Source organism: Mycotypha africana (genome assembly GCF_025528875.1).
Source record: "Mycotypha africana strain NRRL 2978 chromosome Unknown BDF20scaffold_5, whole genome shotgun sequence".
NCBI classification, from domain to species: Eukaryota; Fungi; Mucoromycota; class Mucoromycetes; order Mucorales; family Mycotyphaceae; genus Mycotypha; species Mycotypha africana.
In genome coordinates, this window is record NW_026515729.1 from 1,813,639 (window position 1) to 1,831,419 (window position 17,781).

Consider the following 17,781-nt stretch of genomic DNA (forward strand, 5'->3'; position numbering starts at 1 on the left):
ATATTATACCATATCTAGTCATGTAACCATCCAAAAGAAGACTATCCAATTTAGACTCGCTATCACCATCTAGCTGCAGGCAATTTACAGCTACAATAAAATTGACAAAATTCAAACAACGAATTTCCTTCATCAAATTGCCCTTCATTTAAACATCTCCTTTTTTTTTTCTTCTCTTTTCTTTTACGTTCTGTATATTTTTGACAACAGCAAGCAGCTATAATGAAGTCTTCATTCATTCTTCCCAGTATTTCTCTTTTAATACACGCTATTGTAGCTCAAGAAGGAGCCACTGTGCCCACTACTCCAGCAGCAACGACATCCTCTTATTCATGCGATCCTAACACCTGTAAAATTGAAAACAATTGTCTTTGCGCTTCACAATCCCCTCCAGGTGGAATTGCTCCTGCTGATGCTCCACAAGTAAGATATTGCTACCAATTTCTCAAAATATAAGAATTGACATTAAACTTCAATATGTGTAGTTCGTCACAGTTACATTCGATGATTCTGTTCAAGAGACGTTATCAAAAACTGCGTACAGAATGGTCAATGTTACGTAAGTTAAAAGCACACACCGGTTTAGAAGAATAGCTTCCTTTGTTTTGAGGCTTCTCTTCTACCTCACCCGAAGACGAATTGCTATTTTTAACTCCCAATTTTCTTTTACCGATTGCAGCAATCCAAATGGTTGTCCTGGTCACGGAACCTGGTAAATATATTTTTTTAAGATCCTCGCTGCTATTTTTGGGATCTATTACCTGGAAAAGAAAGCCTTTGACATGTAGTGTTTCATACACATCTTAGGTTTATCTCGATGGCATATACCGACTTTTCATTAGTTCAACAATGGTATGCTGCCGGAAATGAAGTAGCCGAGTAAGTATTACTTGTCTTTAATAAACATGTCAATTTACTGGCATGAGTATAAACTTACACTTTGTACTATTTACTTCTGCTATATAGTCATACTTTCTCTCATGTTGGCACACCTTCAGCGCAAGAAATCTCTGCCTGTAAGTCAATGCTGAACACCTACGGTGGCATCCCTAATAGCAAGATTCAAGGTTTCCGCGCACCATTTTTAAATTACACTAAGGATACCTTGAATATTATTAGCCAACAAGGTTTCTTGTACGATTCAAGTTCCAGCGCTGTGACAGACGACGCTTATTGGCCCTATACTCTTGATAACGGTATGGCTAATGATTGCTGGACAGGCATTTGTGCTGCTGGGGAAATAAAATTACCTGGTCTTTGGGAAATCCCAATGTATTCTGTTCTTGATAAGGCCGGTACTCCTCAACTTATGGATGTTTATCTTGCCGGTTCTCCTGCTGATGTAAAGACATGTAGGTACACCATTTTTTACTAAGATCTTTAATAACTTTTTAGATACCAACGATTCGAATGAAATTGATAATTATAGGGAGTCAAACCGCTTTTGATAAGCATTACAACGGCAATCGCCAACCTTTTGGTATCTACGTTCATCCCAGTAAGTAATAGCAGTGATCTCGCTGATAAGCTTCTTCCTTAGCTTAATAATGCGTTACTAAAATCTGTGGGCAAATTTCTTCTTGATGATAGCACACTTAACCACTTATCCTGGTCTTCCTGATCCTTCCGATATGCTTAATGGCGTCTTGGAATTCATCCAAGAGATTGCCTCCAAGCCTAATGTTTGGTTCGTTACCAACCAGCAACTTTTGGAATACATGAAGAATCCTGTCAAGGCTTCCGAGCTTGGCAACCAAACATACATGCAATGTAAACAACCTGTAATCTCCAAAGAAATTTGTAATGGTCTCGATGATGATCACAACGGTACTATTGATGATAATTTGGTCCAAAGGTAATTAAACGAACATAAGATTTCTTGGCAGTGAAAGTCATGAATTTTCTAGAGCAGTGAAGTCTTCTTATAATGCATAAAATCTAATAACCACATTATATAGTTGTAATTTCGGAAATTCATCCACCAAGACTTGCTTCAATTGTCCCAGCACTGCTCCTACACTAGATAACCCTACACCCGCTTCCTCGGTCCAAAATGGTACCACTGGTTATCGCTACCCCATTCCTGATACCTGCGAGTAAGTTACTGCATAGCAAGTTGAAGAAATTGTCCCAGTATATAAGAATCCGATATACTTATCGCTCACTTCATGTCTATTATATAGCACTACTTGGTGGGATCCTGTCGGAAACACTTGTTTATGTACCAGTGCTGATTGTCAATTAACGAGTATTGCTACTCCCAACAAGCCCAACAGCAACAGCAACAGCACCTCTGCTGGTACATCCAACAATGGCACTGCTGCCTCCACTAGTAATGTTACTAGTGGATCATCTAAATTAATCTCATCCGCAGGCTCCTTTGCATTACTTGCTAGCTTGTTTATAGCTGCTGCCCAACTTATCTAAATCCGCACAGAATTTATTTTGATAGACATAGACATTTTTATTTTCATTGTATGTCTTTTGTATTCCATTTCATTCAATTTGATAGCACTATATTTAACATCCCTTTTCTTTAATGATTGCCTTGTATGTGTGTAATGTAACAATAAATACAATGCTTTAAAAGCATACCGTCAAAACAATCCATCATCATTTAACATGAATTTTGCACATACCGCTGTGTAACAGATTTATGGCACAAGAAGCAGGATGCTGATCTTTTTGCCATGCAGTGCATCAGGATGCTGTAACGCGTCTGACCCACATAGCGTTATTCCGCTCACCCGTTGTGCGCACAGCACCCTGAAATATGTTAAACCGGAAGCTCTTATAATTAATAAATGTAACGTGATTTATAATCGATCCGTTACAAACCAAATCTTAAGAAGCATGGGTTGCTGATCTTTTTGATTGCTAATTTGCAAACCAAATCAACAAAAATTGAAACTGCTCACGTCAGAATACTTATAGAGCGACCTGCTCGAGTTAAACGATAATCAGAGTCTGTTATTAACGTAATCCTTAAAAGTAGTCGATGTTTCTCGTTTCCCTAAAATGAACTATACGATGAAAAAATACAATGCTGTCAGGATTGAAGATCTGTGAAGGAACGTTGCTTACCGAACCAATGTGGATATGTTTGTGCAGCAGCTTTTTTTGGCTCGAATGCCTATTGCTATATAGCAGACTTAATACGCACAGTTTCCTTACTTGTGAAGGATTGGACGCATTCACGGGAATAGTAAACGAAAAAGGGACGATGACTATTTAATTATGTATAAAGCATGGAAGTATTCGTGTAATGATGCATGCAGAAAAATGCTCTAAAAGTTAAGAAAATAGATAATATTGTATGTAATTCGAAGAAATTATAAAGAGTTAGCAACCTTCTGCTTGATTTCCAAAATTGTATTTAAGAATTCGGTATCACTAATTCGGAAAAGAATGGAAAAAGATTGGCATTAGCAAATGTATTATTTTTTTTATTTTTTTGACTTTATACAAGGTTATACCCAAACTTACTTTCTGTTCTCAGAATTTGCTGATGATAGGTTGAAAATACCAGCCATCATTTGCTCTGCTACCGCTTGAGTAACAGTTGGAGGAAAATCGCGAAGAATCTGCAGAGATTTTACAATTTCGTCCAACATAACATTTCTTGATGCGCTACAAATACAAATCCTTAAAAGGCCGACTACTGTCCTTTCTACCACTAACACACTTTGTTTTTCTGCATATTCTAGGATACCGTATATATACTCAGTGGCAAAGGGCCTAAACAAAGAGCAATGGTTAGTTTATGGAGTACATCACTTGTATGCCCATTTATTTTAAGCATTGAGCTTATATTACCATATCTCTTGTATCCTGTCTGCGTTGCGTACTGTGATTGTAACCATGAATTCTAAGAACAATACAGTAGCTGGATCATACGGAACAGTAATTGTAGCCTTTTTCATTGGCTCGGAATCATAGCCCACGGACCGGATGGCTGTCATCAGTGATTTTAGAGTATCGGTTTGTAATGTTGTGATATCTGAGAATAAGTCCTCTAGCTTGCATGCGGCGACACAATCAACAGCGCACATTGTGCTTTCGACCTCCTCTTCTGTTGGATCGCGATAATAAGATTCATCACTCGAATAAGGTGACAGTAAATAAGAGGAAAGTGTAGATAATAAAGAGCCATCACGACGATTGGCTTGTTTTATGGGTTTGGGTGTTTTAGGTTTCAATGGGATGGTCGTGGTACCTGAAAGGAAGTCTTCTACTTGTAACATGGAGCTGGGTAATAAGGAATTTAGAAACAAATTACGTATGATCTGCAAGATCTTGGTCCACCCTTTACGTAATGAATCTCCATGACGCGTAACAATTGCAAATAAAACAACTGCTGCTAATTGCCCTTTATAATTGCGGCCAAACCGGACAGCTAGCTTACTTACAGTGTATTTCTGCCCGGCGACATCAACGATGGGATCAGGTACTGAGGTATTCCCGTTGGCTTGCTCTAACAATCCCGTCATCATGGCTAAATTTACGACGATACTGTCAAATACATCGTACAGTTCAAAACGTGCTGCTAAAGTGGCACAATGTCGGAAACCTGTGATAGCTTTTTGTAAAGTATCGTCATCTTGTGCTGTGCTGAATACGTAAACGATGGAGGTAACCACCGGTTTCCAAGATAGCTCGAATACCGCTCTATCAAAAGTGGATGTAGCGCATTCAACAAATTTACCGCATAATGTTGATCGATGCTGTAATTGCTTCCAGGCATAGTTGAAGCCCAATAGGCCTTCGTGTTCTTCTGGCATTAAGATTTCGTTCTGTTGAATGGCTTCATAAATTGCAACAAGATATTCTTTAGGGAAATCTTTTCCGTTATTAACATCGCTTACATTACGTATATACTGTTCGAGAGACATTCTGGATTGACGTCTAATTTGAGGACTATGTTGGTCGACATTCAACATAATAATTGAGTAGGCCAATACTTCAGCTGCGAGGATAGTTTCGATTTCTTTAGGCGCTGTTTCAAAGTACGCTGCAGCAAATGATTCCGTTACACGCGCGATCTGTTGTGATTCGCCAGGCAAACGGAAGGTCTCCAATATCATACGCAATGCCTCGTCCATACGTTTTCCTGTAAAATCAAATTGATGCATGTACACTTTCAGTGTATCAAAATTTTCAGGCCGTCCCAAATATTCACCTAAAGCTTTCTTGTCTAATTGCTGTGTTGATCGTAGGAAAGTGGAAAGACTAGTGTTGATGTCTCCATTATCATCTTTTTCAATAATGTTATTCTCTACTAAATATTGGATACCCTTCTTTGGTGACTCATTGAAGAGTCTTGAGCCTTTCAATACTAAGCGTTTTATTGTTTTGTTCTCTTGCAAATCGTGTAATGATCGCAATTCCTAATATGGAGACAAAATCTCATTATCAGTATGCTTTATACTTCTCTCTAAGTTTTTAAACAAGTTCTTACACATACAACATAGTCTTCTTCGTCCAAGGTCTGTAATTTAAATTACTTTGATTAGTGAAAGGTGATTTAATATGTCTTTACTTTTATCATATAGTACCTCGTCATCTATCCTTTCAACCATTTGTCCAATGAAAGTCAGAATGGTATCGAAACAAAGCGCATGTACACTCATTGGTGAAGAATAATTCTGATGATCAGGGAATGAATTTTTACTCAAAAAGTGTATCAATTCTTCGAATAGGTCGCCACATGACAAATCACAGTCGTAATTATACCACAAATCGATCATAAAAGTAGGCCTACGAGCAAATTGCACAAGACAATCCAACAAGAGTTCGCGAACTTCGCTTGTAATAGCCAAATGTTCTGAGGTTGAATAGTTTTTTGTAGCCCGCGGATAATCTGTGGACTTGCCCAAAAACATATTAGGTGATGAGCTTCTTGTGTTGATGGTTGAAGTATTGGAACCACTGTTGCTATTCTCGTCTGTATCTCCACTGCTGTTGTTGTTGGCGTTGATTGCTGACAATGAGACAAAACTTATATTTCCATTTTCATCCACATCCACTGTCACATTTCGGCTTCCAGCACCTGTGGGTGGCGATAAACGTTCTATTAAAAAGAATATAAACAATTCTTGCTGCAACTTCAGGTGGGCTCTCATTGTCTCAAATACTGTAGAGATAGCACGCAGAGAGAGAGATAAGAGTGATGTGGAATCCGATTTGGCGAGTTGAAATACATATTTGCAAAATTCGTCAGTAATAAGCTGTCGAAGTGATTCAAATCTGGCTATACTTTTGCCTCCAACTTCAAATGCAACATTGAGTATACTAAGCGACATGAAACGCATTGAATCTGTGTGCTTATGCTCGTGAGGGTTTAACAGAGATATCAATACGCGGAGTAATTCGCGGATCGCTGGAAGCCCATATGGTTTCAAATTTGACGGATCAGTGATTAGGCTCAATTCTCCTTCCACAGACGGCTCATCAAAGGTTTGTGAGATGGCCTTTGCGTTATAAGGCTCTTCGTCTGTGCTGGTTGGTGATTTTGCGACTGTGGTAGGTTCCTCAGTTATTGGTAACGAAAAGCTGTTGCCCTCTTTTGCTTTGGTAGTAGAAATATCGACTGTACTATTCATATTTTCTGCGTTATCTGTTACATCTTCTTCTCCAATTGAGCTTTTCTTCGTAATTGTAGCTTCCTGTTTAGTTGATGAAGTATGGCATTTCTCACCTGTATCTTTTTCTATTTCTTCAGCTGTTTTTTCAGCTGTTTCTTCCTTCTGAACTGATTCTGTACTTCCTTTGATTAGTGAGCCGTCCTCTGTAACGTCATTTGCTGTGTTTTTTAGGGTTGGTGAAGGGGTAGATTTCGGGGTATTCATATGAGGATCAACTGTTGCGTTCTCGCCTTCCTCAGGTGTATCGATAAATTGCCAATCGTCGACTTCCAAACTTTTCAGTCTAAAAGATAATGAATTTTAGTCATACTACATCGTTTCCTCTAATAGAAAGTAGAACAATACCTCTCAAATATAGCAATGACCATATTGACCATCACATGTTCAGCAGATCGCCTCAGCATTTCTTTGAAAAGCTCATCAATATTGAATAGTTTAATATAGATTTTTATTCGTTACTTACCGCTTAATCGCATCTGACAGCACATGCTCAAGCCAGTCTCCATCATTTCACATACTGCTTCGTCACTCAACACTTGCCCAGCCTCACTCGTGATGGCTACTTCAAGGACTTGTAACATACGTAATAAAACGAGTTCATCAGATGCTATATCTGAAGCCTCGAATTTACAATGTGTAGCTGCTGAAGACAAAGCGTTCATAGCTGATGAGACACGAGGATTCTGTACGCCTAAAAATCAAAAAGCCAAAAAGGACGTATTATTGGTAACTGCGGTCATCCTTTCTCTGTGAACATTGATTAATACCTATGATGCCATAATTTATAAACTTTTCAAGACTGCCTAATGCAGTTCCAGCTATTGGGCCAGTCGTACTTCCTGATCGAATAACTTCAAGGAAAGGCTGAACTAAATTAACAGCATCCAAATCCTGTATATCTAACGTACATATACAGACGTAAGTTTTTAGACTGTCGGAATCGTCCATGCCTTGTTCAATTCAAATATCCATCGAGAGTGATTCGTGTCTTTCTTACCGGTTACTGTATCCATATAAGCTCTTAATGTCATAAATCCTTGCATTAAAGGATTTTCCTAAGAAATAAATGCAAGCATTAATACCTACTATCATTCAAACTGTATTTTAACCCACTTATATTACCTTCTTCGTATTTGAGTCTTTCATATGTGATTGTGCACTTCTTAAACCCATACTATTGCCTAAACGTCCCATTCTTAAACCACTTACGCCCATACCAGACCAGCGTGCATTTTTGCGCATAGCACTTGTCACAGCTTTTTATCATTAAAAATGTCAACTAATTGAGCACCGAATATTGGTTAATAGTGAATAAACCAAAAGCTTACCAGTAATTTCTGCATTAACCACTTGTCGCCATGACAATTCGGATTTGATTCCATATTGTGATGAAATTGTTGAACTTGTTTTACATAACTGCTGCTCATCTTTTTCTTTAGCAATATGGTTATTGCTTGCTGGTATATTTTCTGTTGTCATTAATACGTTAATGTAGATATGGTTTTGGGAGCCTATTTTGACTTGACAAAGAGTTTGTTCTACTCAAGATGAAAATAGCGGCTTGAAAATGCTGAATACAAGTTGTTGAATAAAGTGAGATTCCAAACTTTTATATCAAATTAAATAAATGCTTAATAGAGTATGCTTTGAGACTGATATCCTTCAAACTTTTCTGTAGTCGTATCTATACGTCTTTGGAAAGGTTCATAAAAAAAGAACGAGAGAGCAGTGTAAAAAATGCATTTCCTTACTTTTCTATCTTGACGGTTTGAAAGTCCGTACCTTTCAAGATTGTGAACCGGACGTATGGTTCGAAAATCTACGCCATTTTTCTACAAATATTGTACCTTCAGATTGTATACATTGATTCTTAAACAGTACTTTGCTATTCTTAAAACATCAGTTTGTTGTTTGGACAGTTTTGCTTATCGCAATAATATGGGCCTTTCATTTAATTCGATCAACGCATTAAATTGAAGTTAACTCCGTTTAAATAATGAGAATATGTTACTTCCCGTTGACATTATTTGAAGCTGTATTAAAAGTCGCGTTGCATTTGATGAAGCTTCGCCATCGAGTGTAAGCCTTGCATTTCGCAAGGGACAGGGCAGTTAGAGTTACTTTGTCAGGTCTACTTTTTCAGCCGTACTGATATTAAGTCAAAGAGCGAGTATGCAGACTGACTATTACAGACGATAGGTGAATTAGCTGTGATCTGGAACTTAGTGTATTTTGAATCTCTTATTTAATAAAATGATTTTTAAAATGTAAATCCGATTTCGTTATGAAGAAAGAAATAACTAAAAGTATATAAATACAAACAGTTTTCTTCCTCTTTTCCCCGATATATTGACTCTTCCATCGTTCAAAATGAACAACAAAGTACTGAATTTGCTTATTTCAAAATTACTGACCTTAGTGCTGAGTTTAATTACATTAGGATGCCATTTAGGTAACTGTAGGCTTTTGGGACGCGTGAATGCCTTGTATTTTCAACTAATATCATCCAATGCATATTTAGCTCAGCCCATCTTGTAAGATCAGTCAAAAACTCGGTTGGTTGATGATCGAGGTATGTGCTTGTGAAGTAAATAACAGAAGAAGTAAAGAAATAGACTTGTTACCTTCGAACTTTTCCAACTCCTTAGTACATACTATCAATGTAGGTACCATTGTGTCCTCTATGTCAGTTATGACGCTGTTGATTATTAGACTCATACACAGACACAAAAATTTATTGATAGGTCGAATTATGTGTCTTATAAACGTATTTATCATTATTGCAATTATAATTTATAATACTTTACAATCGGGTGTGTTACCCTGGACAGGTTTCAGTAGCACTGTTACTCCATCAACTGTCTTCGCACACGCGAAAGGATTCGCTATGTATTGCTCTAGTTATAAAAATCAGCTTACTTTCATAAGATGCTGTGAGGCAGTATAAATTAGCTGAGCAAAATCGCGCCTTTTTCAATCAAATTGATCACGATCATAACCACAGCTTCGACTTAGGATACAATATACCTATGGCGAAAACAGCAGACGTACCTATCAATGATATGCTCGCCTTGGTTCACTAAAAAAAACCGCTATTGTCACTTCTGAAAGACAAAAATCAAACCTAAAGCACCAGTCATCCACTTATCGATTTAGCGCTATAGGGCCTGAGCCACCACAGCATCATTCAATTGCACATCCCTTTATGTCGCCACTGGTTGGACCAAGATTTTCCCCATCCAACCGTCTTGCAACCAATTGCCTTGCATTCTTACCACAACCATCGATCATGATTGATGGCATCCGACAGTGCTACTCACCCTATCCTTCGTCACAATATTCGCAACCTAGAGAATTACGTATTCGAAACTCTGACAAGCGTCTTCAATTAAATTTTAGTTACTTTATGGATATTAGTAGCCCATAAGAAATGGAAGGCGACCGAAACGGCGCTGATAAAAATACTAAAAACCAGCTATATGTGAAGTCAATAGACTCGTCCATGGTCAGCTCTAATAGCGAAATACTGGCTCTTTACTAAATTTTAATAACGAATTAACATACTACTAAGTTGTAAGCATAACATATTGAATGCACTCTTCCAGCACTTCATCCGTCGTTGCTGTAACGATATTTTTGCATGAAGCAAGAGTCAGTACGTGCCTTATCGGATAATCAACATATGCTCAGTTATGATTAAGCGCTTATCTCCTCAACTTCTTATAGCGTTCATTACTAAACTTCTGATATAGTGACCTTGTTTTTCTTAGAAAGACAAAGAGGGTTAGTTAGCCATTATAAATGTCATGTTTTCGATGAGGAAAATAGTATATACGTAATGAGGTTAGTTATGTAACTAAATGCCATAGGATTCCAGCTGCAGTTTAGACTATGCAATTTATCTGTAAATGGTGAATGTACATACAAAAAAAAAAAAAAAAAAAGTATTATTCTTTTTATCAGCTGTCATTGGAATCAGCTTGTTTGAAGTCAGCTGCTTAGTAAAAATCCTTCGATTATAGCTTCCGTAATCTTGATTTCTCTGTTTAAAATTAACAAATAAACGATTCAACTGGCGTGTTCCAGGTTAATGTCAAGATGTCATCTTTGGAGACTTAGCTGGTATAGAAGCGTTACTTCCCTTACATTGTATGTCATTCTAAAAATTGTTTTATATCACAAGTGTATCTTCTTTTTGTTATCATGGTTATGCTTCGTAGTGTATAGCGACCATTCACCTTTAAGCTTACACAAACTCGGACATCGTCAAACGTGCTTGATCCTGTCACAACCAATCTATTGGACTTAGTAGGTCAAATTTTTAGTACAAGATGAAAAAATGAATTAACAATACTCTGAACCGCTCGATAAATTGCAGAAATGATCATGTGTCATTTATAAAGAGTATTGAACAAAAGTTAAGATACAATTTGGCTTTTTACATAATTTTGGCTTTCAAATTTGACTTCAGAAAACAATATTAAGATTACCATGTCAAAATCCACCTACATTAAGAAATAAGACATTCAATACGGCAAGATTTACACATTGCAAGTATTAAGTAGCAGAATGGAGCTGTCCTATATGTCTTCGGCAGTGATGAGATGTTATTGCCACCAGTTCTTGTACATATGTCACAGGCAGTCAATTAACTCTTTATTATAACCATTGATCCAAAATTGTCAAGCATAGTGCAACTGTACAACTCAATCCTTAATGGTTTCATATCGTGCATTGAATTAGTATCTCTTATGAGATTGATCACAAGCTCCAACTTGTTGATGTTAAGCCACAAATATTGTAGGTTGGTAATTCTGGCAGAATCTCGATGAAATATGTCAAAGTCAACCTTAACAAACGAAAAACCCATCTGTAGCGTTTCAATTTTACTAGCTTCGTCCGTGTCTCTCATCGATCAAGTATCTACTCTATATAGTCATTCTCCTTCTGATTATCCAATGCATGAAGGCTTTGGCGCCCCATTGAAGCTTGAGACGAAGAACAACAAGTTCTGTGGACATGTGCAATCTTAATGTTCCAATTCAAACGATGATGCGCTAATTAAAAGCTTCTCTCGCGGCTTATACTCCCAAAAACAAAAATTACCTCATCTTGTGCGAGTTTGAGCGTTCATCAACAAAAATCCGTGACCGTAGGAGACTTTTACTCTCTTCGATTTTTCAATTCAGATTGCAATAGAAGATGGGGGCAGGCAAAAAGCACACTTTTGACCCATACCATTATTTACAAGAGAAATTTTTATGCAACCGTTGACATGATAGTTGTTGTACAATATCAGCATTGAATGTGTAACCATGCTGTGTACCTAAGTTTCATAATATATACAGTCCTTTATGAGATCATTGCTAGGCACGCTGTAACTTCAAATGACTGGCATAAAGTTCTCGAGACTACGATTTCGTTTCTTAGATACTATATCAGAAATCATTAAAATCGTCCTGTTCACATTTCGGTGCAAGTATAAAAGGAAGGAGGATAAGTGAATCAGTATCTAGAAAGTATTGGTTTTTTTGTGCAATTTTTAGTTACTGAATAGAAGCTGAGAAACCTATGAATTCTAATCAGATATACGCGAATGAGCATAAAATGAGACGAAGAAGAATTATTGTTTGTTTGGATGGAACTTGGGAAACGCCAGAGGGTACGTTCTTCTTCGTGTTTGTTCTAAGGCGACATTATAAAAACCAAAACCAAGCAAAAATTTTGTCTTTTATTGTTGTAGAAAAAACAAATGTCTACAAATTTTTCAATCGTATAGATACAACGCAAACAGATGAATGGGAACATTCTGCACAATATTACTCTGGTTTAGGAACTCATTGGAGACACCCTTTGATGGGTGGTCTTTTTGGCTACGGTATTAGCAAGCAGATTGTAACCGCTTATCAATATATTTGTAACGCTTACCGCGATGAAAAGGATGAAATATGGCTTCTAGGCTTCAGTCGAGGAGGTAGTATTCGAAATTCTCATCATTCTCTGCAATGTCGCTGTTCCTTTGATTATTAATTATTCTATTCAATCGAATATTATTTATTCAGCGTTTGCAGCTAGAAGCCTTTCAGGGATGATAAACAATGTTGGATTGCTACCAAGTTCAAAAGTGTCCAACAAAGCCAAACGAGCATTCCAAATATATCGCGACGGATCTACTAATAGTTACCCAACTAAAAAGATAGCCACCAAGTTTCGAAAGGATAACCAATGTATAGTACCTACTATACAATTTCTAGGCTGCTTTGATACAGTGGGAGCGCTAGGTATCCCAAAACTGCCCTGGTATCTTGGTGGATCATTATGTAAATACATCCTATATTATACAACAGCGAAAAAAAAAACCAACTAATCGTTCATTGTCAAATATTCGCATGTAGTTAATCGTATGTCCTTCAGGTTGTACGGCTTCCATGACTTACGCTTACCACCTAATGTAATTAACGCATTTCATGCAATAGCCATACATGACCAACGTGCTTGGTTTCGTCCTACTCTCATGAGCTTTTCAGATGACGATAATACTGATTCTTCTTCTTCAATTGTCGAAAAAACGAGAAAGCACCAATATTTGGAACAAGTTTGGTTTCCAGGGATGCATACAGATGTAGGTGGCGGCCAAGACGATGATGATGATTCTCCAAAGTGTGGTAATATCATTTCATACCAAGCATTGCAGTGGATGGTGGACAAAGCCGTTTCAGTTGGCTTGCGTTTCAAAGACATCAACATTGAAAAGAAAACAGACACAAATATCAAATTTAATGAAGCAGCAGAGAAGTGCTATTCTTTTAAATACAACGATAGTTACGAAAGTAAATTCATCTACAGGTTGATGCCTAGACAGGATAGGATTATAGAGCCAGATGCCTTAACCAAAGAATATAGATTAGATCAATTATATAATAACGGTAATTTTTCAATTTTTTTGGATCACCAACAGCTTAATATGTTCAAATCGAAGACGTTGGACAATTTTTACGAGAACTTACACAAACAAGCCAAATAATAAAGCTTCTTAGCTAACGTCAATATGGCAGGAAATTCCGGTTAGAACCTAACATAAGTAAGAATATGAGGAGAATCTGTTGGAGCGGATCAATTTAATTTTTTGCACGCTATCTAAAAAATGCATTATCAAAAACGGGATTCTGTATGACTAAAAAGGTTGCAATAAACGAGGCAACACTCTTTACTTTAGAGATATTTATTTCTACCAAGTGAAAGCTTAGTACCATAGTTTGCTTAGTAAGGATAGGTATACTTGAGAAAAGATGCTGTGAATTAAGATTATGGGAGATAAAATATGTCGCTCAAGTCACAAGAAGATTGACTGTATGGATTGCAATGAACTTCCTTTGCGAGCTTTTGAGCATTCTCGTTATCTGATGTTATTACGTGAGGTTTTTTTTACTCGAAATGATTTTGAGACAATTTTTGTTTTGGTTCGGAGATTAAGTTTAGCCAGGTATTGCCGATCGGGCGGGGTAAAAAATTCCATGGTTCTTTACCGGGCAATCATTATCTTTTTTCCCTTACATATACAATTTTATAACTCTACTGATTAAAAGCTGTGTGCCGACATGAATGATAACTTCAAACGACAGCGTTCGGTAGATTCGCGCTCTCCTTCTGAACCTCCTGACTCAGCAATGAATACGGGAGCGGGGAAAAAGCGTGTACGAATTACCAGAGCATGGTAACGTAAACATTTCAAATATTGTCCGTGCATTTTGATCGTTAACGACTTTTCATCGGATTTAACCTAGCGATTACTGTAGAAAGAAAAAAGTGAAATGTTACTTTGAGCCTGGACAACCTTGCTCAAACTGTGTGGCACTCGGTATCAATTGCGAATTCAACGATGGGTAAGATAACAAGAGAACTAAGAAAAATAAAATTAAAAGAATATTTCGCTTACAAGCCTTTTTGTAATATAGTGCAAAAAAACGGGGTCCTCCAAAAGGGTAAATTGGACAAATATAGATTTTCGTGTTCTCTGCCATTTACTCAAGTTGTTCTACGTTTGATATATAGTTATATTGACGCGTTAGAAAAGAGGATCAAAAAAATTGAAGAGACCTTAAATAGCCCAGCATCAATGGCAATAACTGAACAACAGCTACCTTTTCGTAGAACTCAGTCACCTTCACCAGCGCCCACCAGAAGCAACTCATTACTTTCTTCAGGAACAAATACCAGTAACAAACGACAGCAAGGAACATCTTACGACAAAGTGCAGTATTTGGGTGATATGTCCAGCTTTCAATTTTTCTCTCATAAGATGCACTTGAATGAAAAGAATGATACGTGGAAAGGGCAACATATTAGAAAGTTCGGCAAACAAGTGGTGCTTGTTGATGACGGTAAAGATGAAGATGAAAATGTGGATATACCACAAGCTCAACTATTACCTCATATCAAATCAATACACTATTGGATCTATTCCGTTACTGGCGTTGATAGACATACAAGTGATCGATTGTTGAAAATGTAAATTACATGCGAACTATTTAAAGACACTCATAGCTCGTATATGACTTTACCTAAAACGCTTTTTTAGATATTTTGCTAATATTCATCCAGTTTTACCAGTCGTCAACAAAACTCGATTTCTTCAACAATACCGAGATAAAGCCGACACCTATCCTCCTTCAGATCTGCTTAATGCCATGTTCGGTGCAGCTGCTCGATTCGTAGAATGCGAAGCATTAACTCAAAAATCGAAATCCAACCGGTTGCCGGATTCCGTATGGGATGTACCCATCGGTTGGTCTGACCAATTTTTCGAACAGGCTCAAATGATCATTTCTCATTCAGCTTCCACACCCACTATTTCTAAAGTGCAAGCAACCATATTAATTCATAATCATAGTGGTAACCTGGATTCTAAATCATCGGCATGTTGGCTACTGGGTGGTCATGCTATTCGCTTAGCACAAGGTTTAGGTTTGAATCGTGATTGTGAGGAGTGGGATATTCCTGAAAGTGAGAAACAGACCCGGAAAAGAATCTGGTGGTCATTGTATGTAGCAGACAGATTTCATTCAGCATCATTAGGAAGACCAATCACTATTAGAGATGAGGTAATGCTGGAAATTCGTATATCTTTCGTCCAGCAATTAACACTGCACTCTTCATTAAATTGAAAACAATTATTATAGGATAACGATGTGGGATACCCCGATGCTTCAGCTAGTTGGAAGGAGATTTTAGATGAACCTGACGACGACGACATATCTCTCGATCTTTCAGACACAGAGCCTCGATTCCCTTCAGCCATGTGTAGGCCGAGTCAAACCGCTGGCAATGTTAAGATTTATCAATTATTTTTGGAGTTAATCAAATTAGCAGAGATTCTAGGCAGAATTCTTCAAGGTCTTTATACACCTAAGGCGAAAAAAATAGGCCTACAGCAGGGAAGTGATGCCATTGTAACACAGCTGGATCATGAGTTAACAGAATGGCGTTTCGGCTTCCCAGAAGCATTAAAGAAGGCTAATTTCGAGGATTTTGATGAGAAGAAAGGATACTTGGCGCCTGTAACAGGTTTGTGTTGCTAGATTTCTTGCCACGAGTGACAAATCAGCTTTCTCTTACAAACATGAATTGCACAACAGGCGCTGTTTTGTTGTGCTATTTTAGCTTACTTATTTTACTTCATAGACCGTTTATAGAAGCATCTGCTAGCGGTCAAAAAGCACGCGTTTCTTATTCTTCCTTTAGAATTGGTACCAGTGCTGCCATACGTGGGATCCGCATTGCATCACAACTATCCAATCGAGACTTTCTAATGTTCCCCTATTCTTTTAGTTTATACCCAGTATTGCAATGCTGCCTTATTCTTATATATAATACTAAAAACCCTGATAAACGGCTTTCTGCATCAGCCAAAGCTGATCTTGTTAAAGGTATGACAGCCATTTCCCGCCTGAAGATAATGTCAAGCACAGCACGACGACTTCATCAATTATTGAAAACTATTATGAACAACAATGAGATTGAAGTATCAGTTCCAGCATCTGATATGGATGATTCAACCAGCGTCAGTAATCGATCAAGAGATAATAGTTTGGATGCTATGCAAATTCCAGCTCATACCTCGGATGTGGGGCGCGGCTCTTTGAGACAAATGCAAAGTCCGTCGCAGCAACACCAACAACAAACCATGTTACCGCCTCCACCTGGAAAGGCTTCATCTGTGATTGTCAAATCCCCAAAAGAACTGTATAATATTAGTCAACTTCCTCAATACATTTCCGAAGTTATTGCTCCTCCTAATATGGATAGATTACGTATGTTAACTTGAGATATCGAATCATTTGTCCAGATGCTTAGCAGAATTCTTATCTTTTTTTTTCTTTTGGATTTTAGTATCTCAAACATCGGCACCATCACCTACCTTTATGGCTGAAGCCTTCAGTTTGAAGCAATTCGGATTCAATAGTATGATCGGTGATCCCAATCAACTTGATTATACTATGCAAGATGTGTCTGCTTTCTCTCAAATGGACGCACTACCGCCATTGCCCAATATGCTAAATCAACAATTTGAAAACATACCCTTACAGCAGCAATCTCTTAATACTTCTGCTCCATCAACACAGCAACAGCCTCAATCTTTAACAAATTACCTATCTGCAAATCCATCGGACGCAGCCAGTAATACAACTACGAACACTACCAATACCAATACACCTCCAATTCAGTCTTATCCTATTCTAAATAACAGTAATAGCGAGGGATTATTCAGAAATAACCCGAACAATCCTTTCTTTGGTATACCCAGCTCCATGGATTGGACTGAATGGAACGAATGGAATCAAAATAATCAAAGAAGTACCGCCTGGCCACCTCCCTTTTAAGTAACCGCACTTCCCAAAAGCAATTGTAATATAAGAACCCGTCTTTTTTTTTTCTACTGTACTTTGATTACACATATCAAATATAGTTGTTTCTTACCTGTAGAACCTGAAAACCATTAAACCGACCTCTTTATTGCTTTTTCAAAAAGAAGCATTGATGTACAGTATTTATGCTCCGAAAGTAACGTTTTCCATATCAAACGAGCAAGAACAGGCTTCGTTGCATAGTGCATGAAAAGAACTTAAGCATTTGTAAT

At 37.6% G+C, this 17,781-nt stretch overlaps 8 protein-coding genes across 8 annotated transcripts; 7 read left to right on the forward strand and 1 right to left on the reverse strand.

Moving 5' to 3' along the window:
- The first annotated feature begins 161 nt into the window (after positions 1–161).
- BDF20DRAFT_871225 (uncharacterized protein) lies at positions 162–2,603 on the forward strand. Its single transcript, XM_053081088.1, has 9 exons — positions 162–423; positions 486–559; positions 680–712; positions 808–879; positions 967–1,352; positions 1,430–1,498; positions 1,591–1,855; positions 1,959–2,096; positions 2,184–2,603. The coding sequence occupies exons 1-9, from the start codon at positions 223–225 to the stop codon at positions 2,425–2,427; spliced, it is 1,482 nt and encodes a 493-aa protein (XP_052936656.1). The 5' UTR covers positions 162–222; the 3' UTR covers positions 2,428–2,603.
- Positions 2,604–3,134, forward strand: BDF20DRAFT_871228 (uncharacterized protein). The gene has a single exon (XM_053081089.1). It carries the CDS (start codon positions 2,674–2,676, stop codon positions 2,863–2,865), a length of 192 nt encoding a protein of 63 aa, XP_052936657.1. The 5' UTR covers positions 2,604–2,673; the 3' UTR covers positions 2,866–3,134.
- Positions 3,135–3,137: 3 nt separating this feature from the next.
- BDF20DRAFT_1000955 (uncharacterized protein) lies at positions 3,138–8,352 on the reverse strand. The gene is made up of 11 exons (XM_053074604.1): positions 7,973–8,352; positions 7,767–7,900; positions 7,642–7,699; positions 7,412–7,543; positions 7,108–7,335; positions 6,990–7,050; positions 5,556–6,927; positions 5,459–5,488; positions 3,817–5,387; positions 3,487–3,738; positions 3,138–3,393 (listed from the first exon to the last, which is right to left on the reverse strand). Exons 1-11 carry the CDS (start codon positions 8,121–8,123, stop codon positions 3,333–3,335), a joined length of 4,050 nt encoding a protein of 1,349 aa, XP_052936658.1. The 5' UTR covers positions 8,124–8,352; the 3' UTR covers positions 3,138–3,332.
- A 662-nt stretch (positions 8,353–9,014) lies between these two features.
- On the forward strand, positions 9,015–10,549 carry BDF20DRAFT_987912 (uncharacterized protein; the record flags this gene model as incomplete). The annotated part of the gene is made up of 2 exons (XM_053085254.1): positions 9,015–9,178; positions 9,756–10,549. The coding sequence occupies 2 exons, from the start codon at positions 9,015–9,017 to the stop codon at positions 10,069–10,071; spliced, it is 480 nt and encodes a 159-aa protein (XP_052936659.1). The 3' UTR covers positions 10,072–10,549.
- A 930-nt stretch (positions 10,550–11,479) lies between these two features.
- On the forward strand, positions 11,480–11,949 carry BDF20DRAFT_835693 (uncharacterized protein; the record flags this gene model as incomplete). Its single annotated transcript, XM_053078869.1, has 2 exons — positions 11,480–11,665; positions 11,713–11,949. The coding sequence occupies 2 exons, from the start codon at positions 11,480–11,482 to the stop codon at positions 11,947–11,949; spliced, it is 423 nt and encodes a 140-aa protein (XP_052936660.1).
- Positions 11,950–12,038: 89 nt separating this feature from the next.
- BDF20DRAFT_974853 (uncharacterized protein) lies at positions 12,039–13,011 on the forward strand (the record flags this gene model as incomplete). Its single annotated transcript, XM_053085064.1, has 4 exons — positions 12,039–12,103; positions 12,195–12,306; positions 12,388–12,618; positions 12,707–13,011. Exons 2-4 carry the CDS (start codon positions 12,216–12,218, stop codon positions 13,009–13,011), a joined length of 627 nt encoding a protein of 208 aa, XP_052936661.1. The 5' UTR covers positions 12,039–12,103; positions 12,195–12,215.
- Positions 12,829–13,891, forward strand: BDF20DRAFT_871236 (uncharacterized protein). The gene is made up of 3 exons (XM_053081090.1): positions 12,829–12,975; positions 13,121–13,529; positions 13,601–13,891. Exons 2-3 carry the CDS (start codon positions 13,159–13,161, stop codon positions 13,605–13,607), a joined length of 378 nt encoding a protein of 125 aa, XP_052936662.1. The 5' UTR covers positions 12,829–12,975; positions 13,121–13,158; the 3' UTR covers positions 13,608–13,891.
- On the forward strand, positions 13,892–17,651 carry BDF20DRAFT_871240 (fungal-specific transcription factor domain-containing protein). Its single transcript, XM_053081091.1, has 8 exons — positions 13,892–14,358; positions 14,429–14,527; positions 14,600–14,626; positions 14,697–15,152; positions 15,223–15,745; positions 15,824–16,208; positions 16,280–16,954; positions 17,034–17,651. Exons 1-8 carry the CDS (start codon positions 14,243–14,245, stop codon positions 17,522–17,524), a joined length of 2,772 nt encoding a protein of 923 aa, XP_052936663.1. The 5' UTR covers positions 13,892–14,242; the 3' UTR covers positions 17,525–17,651.
- Positions 17,652–17,781: the final 130 nt, after the last annotated feature.

Coding starts and splice junctions, on each gene's coding strand:
- BDF20DRAFT_871236 (XM_053081090.1), top strand. CDS start 13,159: ATGAGCTTTTCAGATGACGATAATACTGATTCTTCTTCTTCAATTGTC.
- BDF20DRAFT_871228 (XM_053081089.1), top strand. CDS start 2,674: ATGCTGATCTTTTTGCCATGCAGTGCATCAGGATGCTGTAACGCGTCT.
- BDF20DRAFT_871240 (XM_053081091.1), top strand. CDS start 14,243: ATGAATGATAACTTCAAACGACAGCGTTCGGTAGATTCGCGCTCTCCT. Junction 14,627..14,696: donor AAACGGGGTCCTCCAAAAGG/GTAAATTGGACA, acceptor TTTGATATATAG/TTATATTGACGCGTTAGAAA. Junction 15,746..15,823: donor CAATCACTATTAGAGATGAG/GTAATGCTGGAA, acceptor CAATTATTATAG/GATAACGATGTGGGATACCC.
- BDF20DRAFT_1000955 (XM_053074604.1), bottom strand. CDS start 8,123: ATGACAACAGAAAATATACCAGCAAGCAATAACCATATTGCTAAAGAA. Junction 7,051..7,107: donor CTGTCAGATGCGATTAAGCG/GTAAGTAACGAA, acceptor AGCTTTTCAAAG/AAATGCTGAGGCGATCTGCT. Junction 3,739..3,816: donor GACAGGATACAAGAGATATG/GTAATATAAGCT, acceptor CTCTTTGTTTAG/GCCCTTTGCCACTGAGTATA.
- BDF20DRAFT_871225 (XM_053081088.1), top strand. CDS start 223: ATGAAGTCTTCATTCATTCTTCCCAGTATTTCTCTTTTAATACACGCT. Junction 880..966: donor GCCGGAAATGAAGTAGCCGA/GTAAGTATTACT, acceptor TCTGCTATATAG/TCATACTTTCTCTCATGTTG. Junction 2,097..2,183: donor CCCATTCCTGATACCTGCGA/GTAAGTTACTGC, acceptor TCTATTATATAG/CACTACTTGGTGGGATCCTG.